Source organism: Vicia villosa, unplaced genomic scaffold (assembly GCF_029867415.1).
Source record: "Vicia villosa cultivar HV-30 ecotype Madison, WI unplaced genomic scaffold, Vvil1.0 ctg.000148F_1_1, whole genome shotgun sequence".
Taxonomy (NCBI): Eukaryota; Viridiplantae; Streptophyta; class Magnoliopsida; order Fabales; family Fabaceae; genus Vicia; species Vicia villosa.
Window position 1 is genome coordinate 52,626 of NW_026705039.1, and position 15,571 is coordinate 68,196.

At 35.2% G+C, this 15,571-nt stretch overlaps 1 protein-coding gene and 1 long non-coding RNA gene across 2 annotated transcripts; both read right to left on the bottom strand.

Moving 5' to 3' along the window:
• Window positions 1–1,801: 1,801 nt before the first annotated feature.
• Window positions 1,802–2,286, bottom strand: LOC131624696 (uncharacterized). Its single transcript, XR_009290650.1, has 3 exons — window positions 2,176–2,286; window positions 1,991–2,072; window positions 1,802–1,897 (listed from the first exon to the last, which is right to left on the bottom strand). It is a non-coding gene; the product is annotated as an uncharacterized LOC131624696 (long non-coding RNA).
• A 10,453-nt stretch (window positions 2,287–12,739) lies between these two features.
• LOC131624672 (EPIDERMAL PATTERNING FACTOR-like protein 6) lies at window positions 12,740–14,178 on the bottom strand. The gene is made up of 3 exons (XM_058895601.1): window positions 14,086–14,178; window positions 13,392–13,435; window positions 12,740–13,167 (listed from the first exon to the last, which is right to left on the bottom strand). The coding sequence occupies exons 1-3, from the start codon at window positions 14,171–14,173 to the stop codon at window positions 12,874–12,876; spliced, it is 426 nt and encodes a 141-aa protein (XP_058751584.1). The 5' UTR covers window positions 14,174–14,178; the 3' UTR covers window positions 12,740–12,873.
• Window positions 14,179–15,571: the final 1,393 nt, after the last annotated feature.

A 15,571-nucleotide genomic window follows, 5' to 3' on the forward strand; every position in this document is an offset into this window, starting at 1 on the left:
GCACAAGATCTTGTTATCGAGTATGTCAGGAAAAGGGTTCATGCAACCGGACCCCTGCACTTCCTATAGCTCGCGTCGCTCGACGTTGACGCTCGGTGTACGCACGCACCGTTTTCCTTTACGATCCGTGAAGGCTTGGTTGCTGAGAGGGACTCGCTCCTCTTGTCTATGGCCCGATCATTTTCGCGAGGTCTGATGCTTGGTTGACTTGGGTTGAGCTGCTCCCCTTGGCTATGGCGTGACCGCCTTTCTACCATTCGGCCAGTATCGTTGGTTTGTTTGCTTTACGAGCGAATCTCGTTTGTGTGCTATTTGTTTGCTTTCGCTTATCCCCGTAGGTTGATAGTTTAGTTTAGACTGATACCCTTTGTATGCTAACATTAGGTAGCAAGCTTTCCCCCTTAGCTTAGGTCTTCCTCATGCATCTTTTAAAACACAAACCACACTCTTTGATTTTCTTTTCTTAAGAACTTGTTATTTCCGCACCATTCCCAAGCGTAAGTCTCCAAAGGTCGAGCAGCGGAGTGTGAATGTAACTTGTTCACCTAAAAGACACAAAACAAACAGAAATTAGTTAGCCGAGCTACGGTACCTCTGATTCCGCAAAACGGATACGTAGGCAGCGGGGTAGGGCCCATGCGAGTAACTATTTCTTTTCCCTACATTTTGCATGCATTTTAGTCCAGATTAGCGCAGTTTGCTTACACACCCATAGTTTTAGACACAGGCGTGGATACCATCGAGTACGATGGGCGCGAGGGGTGCTAACACCTTCCCCTCGCGTAACCGACTCCCTTACCTTTTTTTTTCTCTAGTCGTGAGACTGTTGTTTTGTTTTGTGGTTTGCTGGCATTCCCTTGCTTTTCAGGATAAATATGTTAGTGGCGACTTTGTTAATTTTCGCGGTAGCGACAGCTGCGAGATGACCTTAGCCTAATTGGCGTCAATGTCCCCACTACGCCGTTCAAGGGCTTTAAAAGCGCTTTTATTGGCCTTTAACAGCGCTTTAAAGCGCTGCCAAAGCCAGCGCTGCTATAGGCTACGAAAGCGCTTTTAAAAGCGCTCTGGTAGGCCCCCCCTATAAGAGCGCTTTTCTGGAAAAAGCGCTCTCGTAGGCCCCCCTTTAAGAGCGCTTTTTCCAGAAAAGCGCTCTTATAGCCCCCCCTGTGAGAGTTAAAAAAAAAAAAAAGAAACATACGAAAGCGCTTTTGGAAAAGCGCTCTTATAGGGTGGCCTTTAAGAGCGCTTTTTTAGGAAAAAGCGCTCTTAAAGCCCACCCTATAAGAGCGCTTTTAGAGAAGCGCTTTCGTATGTTGCGTTTTTTTTTTTAATTCTTTTTTATTAATCTTTGGCAGCGCTTTTACTTAGAAGCGCTTTAGTAGGTTTGTGAGGTTTTTTAATGTGCAGCCTGTAATTTAATCCTCCCAGTCGACCTGTAATATTTTCGACCTGTAATATTTTCGACCTGTAATTTATTTTCGACCTGTAATTTATTTTCGACGATATTATTTCAGCCATCAGTAAGACAATATATATACCAAAATAATATCCAAAATTATATATATACATCATATATTACAACATCAATAATGTTATATAAAATTGTAAGTAAATCGACACAAATCCTACATGAAAAAGTGCTTAATGTAAAAATGACTCAAATCCTCTTTTATTTCTTCCAACTTAAGTTTCGGGTATGAAGCGGCACGGAATTCGTCAAGGTACTACAAAAAAAAATGAATGATACATTTAGTTAAATGTAATAAGTTATATGAAATTATCTTAAGTTATAAATTCATACCGTGAGCGGAATCTCTAATTGATTTGCCTGAAGGATTTCTTTTATATACCGCAATACAAAGTATCCGCAATCGTAACTGTTTCGCTGTTGCGGACACTACATAGAAAAACAAATAAGATTCTATAGTTGTGCATTGTTTTATCAAGTAGCATAAATATATTATAAGCAACATTGTGAAAAATAATGTACCTGCACTTGGATCCAAGTAATGTTGCTAGATTTAGTTCGGGATACCTGTGCGTCCCGTTGACTTCGGAACACTTGTATTGATCTAATTAACAAATATATAAAAGCATATGTTTAGATCAATCCCACAAATAAGTAAATATATATATAAATATACACGAATATATATTTAGAACGATCCCACTTACAAATCAACGATGTCCTTCATGGCCTGATAATTGGTCCATTCACCGTTTACCGAATTCAGATAATACACGACTTCCCTTATAGGGTTGATAGCAAGCAGCAACCAGTGTGCTCTATAAATAAAAACAATAGGTTATATGAAAATTTTGCTATACACAAAAGAAACAGAGATTAGATGAACAAAGAATGAGAAACTAACCCTACTGGTCGGGTATTATACGCCCAAAGATGCAGACTTTCTGTGTTGCCGGTGGACATGAATCTATCGACTAAGTGCTGTCTAACTGATTCCGGTTCCGAAGCAATTTCCATTCCGCTGCAGTGGGCGGAAGACACGAAACGGAATCTGTTAGACAACGGAGTCCCGCGCAACACTCTGTCATACAACAACCTTAAATAAAAACATAACAAACATTAGATTATTTTCATTGAAATGTGTAAATAAATTATATTGTGAGACTAATTAAATAATATATCGGATGAGGGAATATTACCGGATGTATGAGTGCATGTTATTGACGCCTAGTTGATCATGCTTAAAAATCTCCTCCAAGTCATCAAGTTCAATAAGTGACTTGAATTCAATACCGAAGACACTCTCATCCATAACGATTTCACGTAAAGCACCGTCCTTCAAATCGGACATATCAACCATTGTTGCGAGCGTCGACCGGTACCGAGGCACAAAAGCACCGCCTTTTTTTCCCGCTGGCTTCGGAGGACCAGTGGGTGGTACGGTACGAACATGCTGCGTCACTTGTTGTGACTCCCGAGCGGATGCCTAAAAATCATATAAGTTAGGTAAAATATAAAATCATGCAGATTTAGATTCAGATTAATTATTAACACTTTAAATGTACCTCTTTTAGTGATGCAACAGACTCCTCCTCCTGTAAAATCCCTTTACCCTTATATGCGGGTTTTATAGGAGCAATCTAAAATTAAAATGTAAAAAATAGTTAATAAACGGTTTAGAATTGACATTCGAAAACTAAATGATTTCTTAATCGTTTTCAATATACCTCATCACTAATGACAATGAGCTCCGAGGGCCATGCAACAAATGATCCTATTGCATCTCGCAGCAATGTCGTCTCTGAGACCAAGTCAGGTACCGGTAGCATCGCATCATGATCTACTACAACATCCACCGATACTTTCAGGTGTCCATCCGGGAGCGGTCTATGGTGAAGTAAATCTCCCACAGTGTTGTGCACTTTTCCCTTGCCAACTAGGCGATAACACGGTGCCGATAAGAATAGTTGGCAAGAAGAAATGCCCTAAACCAATAGTAAATATAAAGTCATTATCGTTAACAAAATAGAACAATTTGTAAGGAAATAGAACAATTTGTAAGAAATACCTCGGGAAATTTTCTTTGACCGTTGAAACTAGCTTTATCACTAGTTTCTCTCACCGATGCAGTATTGCACTTTTCTCTCATATACAAATCTTTATCTTTTTGCAATGCAGAGACTTGTGCTTGCAATTCCGCCAACTTTTGCAACACTTCTTCATTTGAAGGATTTCTTCTCCTAGGATTCTTGTAATAAGAGGTTGGAGTCACACCATGACCCTTACCCCTCACCCGACCGGGATACTCAGGAGCATGCAGGGCTCTACTAAGTACGCTCCTATCATCATGATCCTCACCGGTGGACACCGATTGCGACAAGGTCTCCTGTAATTCATTTATATTTCAATAATTATTAGTGGAGATAAAAAATCATTTATATATTAAAAAACATTTGATTTAAATAAAGACACAGTATTATACTTACACATTCAGTATACACTCTCTGAACTTCGGGATCGACGGCTTGATTCTTGCCCACCCGAGCTTCCCTCCACAACACATGTACAGGAAGTGAGGTTTCCTCACTTTTAGACTCCTCCAACTATGCATTGACACAAATCGCAAAATCGTCAAATAAAACACATTTAGACAATTAATTAAAACGCATTTCTATTTACTTACGATTTTATCCTCCAAGCGTGCATATCCCATACGCCCTTTTTTGTATGGATATGCGGGTTTTGATGCTCTCGCGCTATTTGTGACACTCCTTTTCCGAAAAGCTTCATCTCTTTGATTTACAAACTTAACCCAATCTTCTTCATCAATGAAGATCTTATACTTTAGTGGTCTTCCCGGCGCCTCTTCAAGAAAGTTTCCATCTTTATCCTTAAGATAGTTATTTGTCAAAAAAGCTTTCCACCCTCTATATCTTTTTCCGGCCAAACTAAGTATGTACTTTTTACGCTCATCTGGTATGTCAAAGGTCCTCTGCAAAAAAACATACGCATAGTGTGTTAGTATAAGTAATGTAAACAATTTATCGTCAATATAATAACAACAACCATATATGGTATATACCTGAAGCTCTTCCCAAATCGCCTTTTTTTTATTATCCAAGTCGTCACTCTTCATATTCCATTTAGCTACGGAGATTGGAATATGCATACGAACAAGTGTACCAATGTAACTTGTCAACTTTGCAGAATTAGGACCAATTGGTTGGTTTTCAGAATTCCATTCCAAAGGGTATACTAATCCTTGGTCTCTATGTCGTATGATTCCCTTCATAATCGTGATGCCTCGTGCAACTTCTTTTGCTTCAGTATCAGGTGGAGCATTTGTATCCGGAGCATCTCTTTCTTGTGAGTTTTCTTGTGAGTTTGTAGGTGGAGCATCTTTATCTGAAGCCATTGAACCTGTATCAAACAAAGTAAAGCACATTAGTAAAGCACTATAGACCTGTATCTGAAGCCATTGAACCTGTATCAAACAAAGTAAAGCATTCAACGGAAAGTTGTCGGAATTGAACGAAATTTACATGGCTATGGTAAAACGTCCCCACGGACTCAAAAATAAAGTCGGTTTTCCGAAATTCAGACCCTAAGCCCGACTTTTGATTACGGGCAGAAGCAAAACCGATAAAAAAACAGTCCCGAAATGTAAAGATAAGTGCATGAACAGATCCGGAATCGTCAAAATAGTATATTTACATGTAAAGAAGTCGACAAACGGATACATGGTTCAAAACAAATTAGTCGGTAAAAATTGAATAAAATAATCGGTACAAATTGAATAAAACAATCGGTACAAATTGAATAAAACAAATTGAATAAGTACTATACTATTGAATAAAACAATCGGTACAAAGTGAATAAAACTATTACCTTTATCACTAACGTCTCTTTCTTTTCTTGGTAGGATTGTGTTCAACGCGTCTCTTAACAACGCGGACGGTTGGATTAATCCAAATACCCTCATTATGATCATTTCTAGTACAAGATTCATTCTCATTTTGATCGCTTCTTGTACAAGAATCAATGCCAACACCAATATCACCTTGATCTTCAATGTTTTCATCAACTATTTTGTAAGATAAAAGCACTATAGACCATTTCGTACTTGAAGGATCATTGACATAGAACACTTGTTTAGCTTGAGAGGCTAGAATGAAAGGCTCATCTTTGTACCCTACCCTATTGAGATCCACTTGCAAAAATCCTGACTTATCCATTCGTATGCCACTATTATTTTCAACCCACTTGCAACCAAATACAGGAATCTGAAACTTCGCGTAATCAAACACCAAAATGCGCTCGATAACCCCAAAATATGACAAATTTGCAAATTTCGGATTTAAGTCATTCGCACTTGATATGTGCATTGCTTCAGCCACCAAGGTAACACCACTATTTTGCATAGTACTTTTATCATCCTGTTCTTTGGTATAAAATGTGTATCCATTAATTGCGTATGCGCTATAAGAAAGCACAATTACAGTTGGACCATAGGCTAAGCATCTCAACCTTTCTGTTACTGAAGCAGGATCTGAACGATACTTTGAATAAATATGATCCCTAAACCACGGTATGAAACTTCGATTGTGCTCTCGTACTATCCAGTTCTCATTTCTATTTGGATTTAAATCTCGGAGAACAATCTTGTGCATTTCAACATACGGCTCAACCTCAATCTCATTGTGCAGAACATACAAGTGCGCTTGATCCCGTTCGACCATTGATACTGTCACAACTTTATTTCCAATTAGCCTTTTTCCTTCTTTTTTTTCGACAATATGAGACTTAGGGAGTCCAATAGATTGAACATTTGACAGATATTCAGTACAAAACTCAACCGCTTCTTCAACAACGTATCGTTCCGCAATACAGCCCTCCGGTCGACTTCTGTTTTTCACGTACCCTTTTAATATTTTCATATAACGTTCAGCAGGGTACATCCATCTCATATAAGCTGGTCCGCACAATTGTGTCTCTTTCACAAGATGCACGACTAGATGAACCATTATGTCAAAAAACGAGGGAGGAAAATACATTTCAAGATCACATAAAGTAACAACTATCTCTTTTTGCAATGTTGGTAAGATCGCGGGATCGACCACCTTACTGCAAATTGACCTGAAGAAGAAACACAACTTAGTTATTGCGCTTCTTACTTTTTCTGGAAGAATAGAACGTATACCTATTGGTAAAAAATGTTCCATTATAATATGACAATCATGCGTCTTCAAACTCTTTAACTTGAGGTCTTTCATGGACACAAGTCTTCTAATATCTGAAGAGTAGCCTTCTGGAACTTTAACTTCACTGAGAAACTTACACAATGTTTTCTTCTCCTTTCTAGATAGAGTGTAAACAGCAGGTGGCAGATATGTTCGTCTTCCTTTCGTCACGGGTCCCAATTCAGTTCTCATTCCCATGTTTACCATGTCCTTCCTTATGTTAAGGCCATCCTTAGACTTTCCTTGTATATTGAGTAACGTACCTATGACGCTGTCAAATACATTTTTTTCAATATGCATAACATCCAGGAAATGTCTTACGTACAACGACTTCCAATATGGAAGTTCAAAAAAAATTGACTTCTTCTTCCACCCACCCTTGACAAGTGAATGTGCAAAAGGCTTGCCAAACTGAGTGCTCACATCTTTCACCTTTTCAAAAATTTGATCACCTGACAAAAAAGGCGGGGCTGTACCGTGTTCGGCCTTTCCGTTGAATGCTTTTCTCCACCCACGGTAGTGATGATTAGAATTTAAGAATCTACGATGGCCGAGAAAGACATTCTTCTGACAAAGCTCCAATCGTGTCGTATCGGTTTCATCTTCACAAACGGGACACGCCTTTTGACCTTTATTGCTGTACCCGGATAGATTTCCGTATGCTGGAAAATCATTAATTGTTCCAAACAACATCGCCCTCAAGTTGAAACTTTCCTTCCTATACCCATCGTAAACCTCCACACCGTTCTCCCACAAAAACTTTAAATCTTCGATTAAGGGTGCCAAGTATACATCTATGTCATTCCCTGGTTGTTTAGGCCCAGAAATTAGCATAGATAACATCATGTACTTACGCTTCATACATAGCCACGGAGGTAGGTTATAGATCATAAGAATCACAGGCCATGTGCTATGCGAGATACTTTGAATACCATGCGGGTTCATTCCATCAGTAGACAATGACAACCGAAGGTTTCTTGCTTCTTTTCCAAATTCAGGATATTCAGTATCAACTTTCATCCATTGTGGTGAGTCTGCCGGATGTCGCAACTTTCCATCAATAATTCTTTCATCTGCATGCCAAGTCAAGTGTCTTGAATCGGTCTCACTACGATACATGCGTCTAAATCTCGGAATTATAGGAAAATACCATAAGACTTTAGCAGGAGACAACTTTTTCTTATATCGAGGGGCACCACATTTAGGACACTCATTCAACGCTGCATACTCGTTTCGAAACAAAACGCAATCGTTTGGACATGCATGTATCTTATCATAGCTCATGCCAATAGAGGACAACATCTTTTTGGCTTCATACGTTCGATTGGGAAGAACATTATCCTCTGGTAGCATATCTTTCATAAGGGCTAATAACTCTGTGAAACTTTTATCCGACCATCCATTGTCCGCCTTTAAGTTGTACAACTTTAACACCACAGACAATCTTGTGAATTTTGAACAACCATCATACAACGGTTTCTCTGCATCGCTTACCAACCTCTCAAACATTTTGGGACAATCCGCAAGATCTTCTTCAAGCGCTTCTGCAATCTCTTCGACTCGATCGCAATCGTATGTGTCTGTGCAATCGTCGTTTGAAGCATACTTCCTATTACAACTCGACCCAGCATTCCCGTTACTTTTCTCACCATGCATTGTCCAACATGTATAACTTCTATCAATTCCAAACCGTAGTAAATGGGATCCCAACTTTTTCCCGTCAACCTTATCCCCATAACAGCAACCCAAGCAAGGACACGGCATTCGAAGCGGGTCTTCGGAGTGCGCAACCGCAAACTCAACGAATTCCCATACCCCTTTCTCGTACTCTTTCGACAATCGGTTTGATCTCATCCATGTCTTATCCATGACTTAATTAAGCTAAACAAATGCTTCTTGGTTTCTCTATCAGGTACTAAGGAATTCTGTCAAGATAATAAATAGCTATCATCATTATGTTTTGATCAGAATACTTAATGAGATCCTATAAAGTGTGAATAATAGAATACCTAATCAGAATACCTAATTAGAATACCCGATTTCTTAAAGAAGACATTACCTTATTTCAAGGTAATATAAGTCCACAAACCAAAAAATGGATTGAGAGACACTAAATTGAAATTAAATAGAACCATAAACAATAAACTACAAGCAGAAAACAACAAACTATAAGCATGAAGAAAGGGATAGTAACCTGAGTTAGACTTGATGTGGGAGACGGGTAGGTTTGAATCGGCGTTGTACGAGTAGAAACCAAAGCCTTCAAAGTAACTGTAAAATTAAACACACACGATGCAGTTAAATACACCACTACTAACACAATATCAAAAAAAACCCAATCTAAATTGAACATATTAAAGTTAGTTTCTATACTGCAAAATTCATCATAATACCAGTAATTTGAGAAAGAAATTTACTAATAAGCCAGATTCAACAATTTAGGAATTTACTGAATAAACTATTTAGGAACTCCTAACATTTGCAACACAAAAGTAAAACAATAAGGGAGACCACATGTACCTATATCAAATGGTTAAAACCAATGAAACCAGTATGACACATCCAAGGCAGATAAGTTGGTAACTATTGTTTTTCACTTCTAACTCTTCTTTTTTATTGATATTCAACTCTACTTGTTTGTGATTTTTTCTTTTTGGTAAACTTTTTAATTAAATTATTTACTTTTGATAACTTCAGCAGAATGAATGCATAAAGAAAGTTAAGATTATATCCCTTTCTTTTGTATATCTCTCAACTCTCATGTATATTCCAAGTTAATATGACAACTCATCATTTAAAATTATCTAACAAATTCTACAAGAGATAAAATAGTAATGAAGAAAATCTATTTAACATACTTTCATCAAACAAAATCTATTTAACAAATTCTACAAGAGATAAAATTATCTAAATTCTAACAAAATCTAACAAATTATCTAACAAATTCCTCAAACAAACTTTCATTTTCAAATTGATATCAAACAACACAGCAGGAAGTAGTTTTCAACATACATAGTTACCTTGATCCATTCTATTTCAACAAACTTTCTTCATTACTATTTTATCTCTATCATAAATTTTTCTACTGCAAATTAAATGTGACAAATAACAATCATCCGTATCAGAAAGCAACAATGTGCAGTTCAAATTTCGCAACACTATAGCTCTGTACCATTGCTATTTGACAAACCCTAACGCCAATTGCAATGACTGATAAAACCTTTGCTGATTAAACAAACCCTAATGCCAATTGCAATGACTGTATTCAAAATCAAAGTCGAGCATATATAAAACCCAGCTATGCAGAATCAAAATCAAAGATACCTGTGAAAATCAGAGTCGATTCGAGGAGACGAAGATGCCTTCGCGTATGAACTTTGTTGCTGAGCTACGGTGGCGAAGAGAAGAAGATGATTGTAGGATGAATGTGGTTGCAGTGAAGAGAAGGAGATGAACGTATGGCTCTACGGCGGCGATTTCGCGTGGAACAGTAGCAGAGCGAAGGGAGATATGGGTTTCGTTATTAGCTTAGAGAAGAACAGTACTGAAGGCAAATAGCGTGTTTTGTTAATTTTGTTTTAGAAATTTTAATTTTAAATTAGCTACTAGAGCGCTTTTCAAAAGCGCCTTTGTAACCCCATCTACACCAGCGCTTTTTGAATAAAAGCGCTTTCGTATCCCCCCCTTTACCAGCGCTTTTGAAAGCGCTTTCGTACCCCCCCCTTTACCAGCGCTTTTTGAAAGCGCTCTCGTACCCCCACCCTTTACCAGCGCTTTCTAGAAAGCGCTCTCGTACCCCCACCCTTTACCAGCGCTTTCTAGAAAGCGCTCTCGTACCCCCACCATTTACCAGCGCTTTTTTCCCTTGTTTTTTTTTTGTTTTTAGCGAAATCTTTAAGAGCGCTTTTTCCTAAAAGCGCTCTCGTAGGGGTGCTGCTAAAGATTATATTTGTTGTAGTGCCCATTAACCTTCTTCACGCAAGTGAATTACGTCGAGTACAAGCCGCCACCTTGACGCCTGAGCCCATCAGGCGAAAGCCTAGTATTAGTCTACGTGACTTCACTAGAGGTGAGTTACCTCATTATGCATTAGCCTACATGGCCGCATAACCCCACCATACCGAGCACGCAAGTGTGTTAACGCCAAGTGAGTAAAAACCCCGTACGACACTCACGAGCACACTGAAACGGTAGCTCAGATGCACACCTTATCGAACAATACACATGAACGGGCTATTCCATTGGACTCCACGGTCCGGGAAGACTCATTGACCACATAGTCGGAGTAGCATCCCAATCTAGCCTTCCGGCCACTTCGACTCAAGCATACAGAAATATGACACAATGTCAAGGTCATAAACAATACAATCAATCCAATCGTTTAACCAAAACGACGGTGTCCTCATATATTCATGTATAGCACATAATGACATAACACAGCAGTTAAGGATAATGAAGTAAATTCAGTCTAACTATACATAATCCACATGTTATCAGCGTCGCACTTAACTGAAGGTGCGTCAGATATATCAAAAAAATAATATTTAGAAACCAAGGCTAATTTTCCTAGATAGTACACTTTATTAGCTTTCTAACGGTATATGGTACGCGTCAAACGGGTACACGAGACGGGAGTTACGAATTTTCAAGGATTGCTGATTTTTCCTTTCCCACTCAGTGTAACCGGTTACACCAGAACCCGTAACCGATTACGGACACGCAAAATGCCCAAATTTCCCAGTTTTCAACAGCGTAACTGGTTACACCAAGACCGTAACTGGTTACACTGCACCAGAACCATTTTTCTACATTTTTAAGGTTCCTAAGACAGTCCCAAAATGCTTCTAAGTTTGTTTCCTGCATTACTAACAACATCCCAACGAATTTAAAACATGTAAATACATTTAGGAACATCAGAATGCAAGGATTATATCACAACAAACACAGTTAGCATCATTGATTCATGGTTTACTCACAATCCCTAAACCCCAATTAAATCCCCACATGCAAAACCCCATGGATACTAACTAGGGACTCACCTTAGAGATGAAGAAGATGATGATGAGGCTGAAAGCAAGATGAAGGTTATGGTAGAATCAAATCTTGGACAAAATCTGTTGCATGCAAGTCGGGAGCTTTGGACCAAGTTTGGAACTTTTCTCCTCTTCCTCTCCCTTTCCACGTTTTCCTTCTTCTTCTACTACTAAAATTCTGGTTTTTGTTTTAAAAGGTTAGTGACATGGATCCAAACAATGCCCTAACTTTTATTTAAGAGAGAAAATACTATAATTCCCTTGACACACATACATTTAGTTTTATTTCCCAAATATATGGATCCAAACAATGACCAAGATCAACAGTAATTCTTTGCCCTGTGTCATCTTCCTCAACCATGTTGGCCCATGATTTTCTTAGGAAACTCATATCTTGAGACTGAGTCTGGTTATCAGAGTAATCTTGCCCCCGATCCTCCGGATGAAACTGAGTAGCATCAACAAACTCAACGTCCTGGGAACTAGAAATACTTATAGAGTCATTATCCTTTTCAATAGTGTTCAGAGAATCAAACATGTTTTCAGTTCTAACTTCCCAGACAGACTCCACATGTGTTACGGCGCTTTGGAAGTTTGTCCCTCATGCTGAGGAACAACTTGATAAGGTGCTTCTTTAATAGCCATTGGATTTTAAATAAATCAAAGTTGTAAATTAGTGTAACTAATTAGTGTAATTTGATCCCTCCTTATATATATATATATATATATATATATATATATATATATATATATATATATATATATATATATATATATATATATATATATATCACCTACTATGCTTAACCAATTAAACAATTCATGATGTGTTCTATCTATTTTATAATGATTAAAGTCTCATTCAAAGAGGATCTCTATAAGAAAAAGATATTAGTAATTTATTACAAAAATAAGCGGGTGGCAAACTTTTTTCAAAGATTCTAACTTGCATGATCATCATCAATCATTCATTAAAAATCAAATTTTAGTTACATGCATCACAAGTTTTATTAGCAAGAGTTCTGTATTATTTATTTTAATAAAAGATAAAATTATACATAATGATAATTATTATTTGGGTGGAACGCATTTACATTCCCATACTTCCGGTTTGGACTCCTGCAAAATATAATTATTTTTTGGGTGGAAAGCATTTACATTCCCATACTTCCGGTTTGGACTCTTGCAAAATACGATTATTTTTTCGCTGGAACGCATTTACATTCCCATACTTCAGGTTTGGAGGTGGGTTTGGTAGGTGTGGCACTGGTCTTGTGACAGCTCTGCATGGAACACACTTGTTACAATGGCCAGTACAATTTTTAGGTGTTGACGTTGTTTCAATTAAAACCTTTCTTGACAACAAATCCTTAATTTCTTCTACTTTTGTTTGAGACACAAACTTTTCATCAGATTCTTCAATATGCTGAAAAAAATTTAACAATTAATAAGACATATAATTATCATTTTTTATTAACTATACTTTCATACGGTAATAGAAGTGAAGTTTTTATTCGTCAATCTTAATAGTTTACTATGGTTTAATAATTTTTTTAACTTGATAAAATATCAAATAATAATATAATTAATAAATATTAAAAATAAATAAATATATTGTGAAATAGCAGTAATGAGGATGATGGGTCATACCTGAATATCTATCTCATATTTGGGAACCAAGGGACGCCTGACTTCTAAAATAAAAAAGATTAGAAGAGGTTAATTAAATTAAGATGCAATATATTTATATATAAAGTTTTACTCATTCGGTATATCATAAACATTAGTATTTTATATTTGATTAAAATAAAAATCTAACGTTTACGATTAATAACAAATAATATAAAATATTTTTACATTATTAATACATATCAACTTAATTCAAATAATAATAAATAATAAAATGTATTATTAATTCTTAAAATAAGAACTTAATATGAAAATATTTTAATTTTATGTATTGGACTCCCTAAATGTTATTTTAAAAATAAGTAAAAATATATTTTAAAAAAACTAGTGATTATGATTAAATAACAATATAAAATATATTTATATTCTCAATATGAATTTAATTTATGAAATTAATTAATATGCAATGTCACTTTAAATTTTCTCACACAATTAGGGTATTACAACCACTCTTATAAAATATTTTAGATGTGATTAAAGCAAAAGTCAAACAATTAAAAAAATATAATTGTAATGATTAATTGACGGTATAAATTTGCTTATATATGTCACTGTATATCAATTAAATTTAATAATTTATGTAAAAATAATATTTAATTAAAAAATGTGTTATTAGTTAAGAAGAATGGGAGAAGTAATATCAAAGAAATAATACCTCTAGATGTAATGGATGAGGCAATCATAGAATTAAAGATCACTGACAGTAAGAAAAATGACACAAAACAAAATTGGGTTTTGTTCATTAACATTGTAATACTTCTTATCCTAATTGTAAAAAGTATTAAACTCCACTCTTTTCTTTTGTTGCTGAAAAAGAAGGAATCCCTACACTTATATTTATATGTGATAACATTATATAAAATATTATTTTTATGAACATACCTCGTACCTATACAATATGAAATGATATTGACTAAGAAATTTTTTATTTCACTTTTAAGGAAATATTGACTACAACATTCTTTCAATAAAATTTTTATTTTAAAATTAAGAAGAGTTTAATATTAGGATAACAATAAATCATTTATCTTTAAGGTAACTTAATTTATAAAATAATAACCTGATATTTAATAAAATATAAGTAAAAATAAATTTTTTAATTGATAAATTTTTTCCAAAAAAAAAAATTAAAATTAGATTACATAAAAGTTAACCTTTTATTAAAGATTTCAAGAATATGAGTGAATATTAAATTTATTTTTATATAAAATAATTTTATTAAAAGTGATTTTATTTTAAGTAATTTTATTTAAAGTAATTTTATTGAACTTTATAAACTTTAATTTAATTAATATTAAATTTAACTTTTTTTATTTAAAGTAATAAAAATAGTTTCTTCTTATTTTTAAACTGATTATAATTTCTTTTATTTATTATTTATTTATTTTTAATTATGTTATGTTTTATTTATTGAAAAAAGGAAATTGATACATTTCTAAATAGAGTACATAATAATATAAAAAAAATATGGTAATAATAGTTATACATAATAATTTTATTGTGAATAAAAAAATATAAAATTTATTTGAAAATGTCTAAAAATAATAGAAAACTTATCGGTTTTCTTTTTCATTATATATCTTTCTTCTTCTTTTTTTCGATTTACAACATAAATGAAATGCATTTATTCTTATTATTTAATTTTTTTTCTACTTGTTTTTATTAGGGGTGTTCAAAATCAAACCAACTCAATAGAAAATCGCAAACCAAACCAAATCAAATCGAAACCGCAAAAAACCGCATTTGGTTCGGATTAGTTTGGGTTATTTTTTAACAAAACCGCACGGTTCAGTTCGGTTTGCGGTTTGTATTTTATAAACCGAACCAAGCCAAATCAAACCGCATTATGTTATAACATAACTTTTACTTAACTCACATCCAACCCAAACTTAAATCTATTATACCTTAGTCTTATGATTACGAATAATTTTCTCATCCTTACATATATTTTAGTCTCAATCTTCTCGAATCTCTAATAACATTATCGCACCTTCTTTGCAACATACATCTTCACTCTTCTTCTATAATCTCTACTCTCTTATATTCTTTCTTTTTCACCTTCTCATTTTAATAATTTTTATATTGTTTTATGCTATTATTTTATGTTTAATATTCCACTTTTGTCTAATTTAATTTTTACA

What these genes read in the sequence shown, in the direction of transcription:
- LOC131624672 (XM_058895601.1), bottom strand. Translation starts at nt 14,173, where the DNA reads ATGAACAAAACCCAATTTTGTTTTGTGTCATTTTTCTTACTGTCAGTG. An exon ending in CTCATCCATTACATCTAGAG is followed by an intron (nt 13,436 to 14,085) that starts GTATTATTTCTT and finishes TTTTTATTTTAG; the next exon opens with AAGTCAGGCGTCCCTTGGTT. An exon ending in AATATGAGATAGATATTCAG is followed by an intron (nt 13,168 to 13,391) that starts GTATGACCCATC and finishes AATTTTTTTCAG; the next exon opens with CATATTGAAGAATCTGATGA.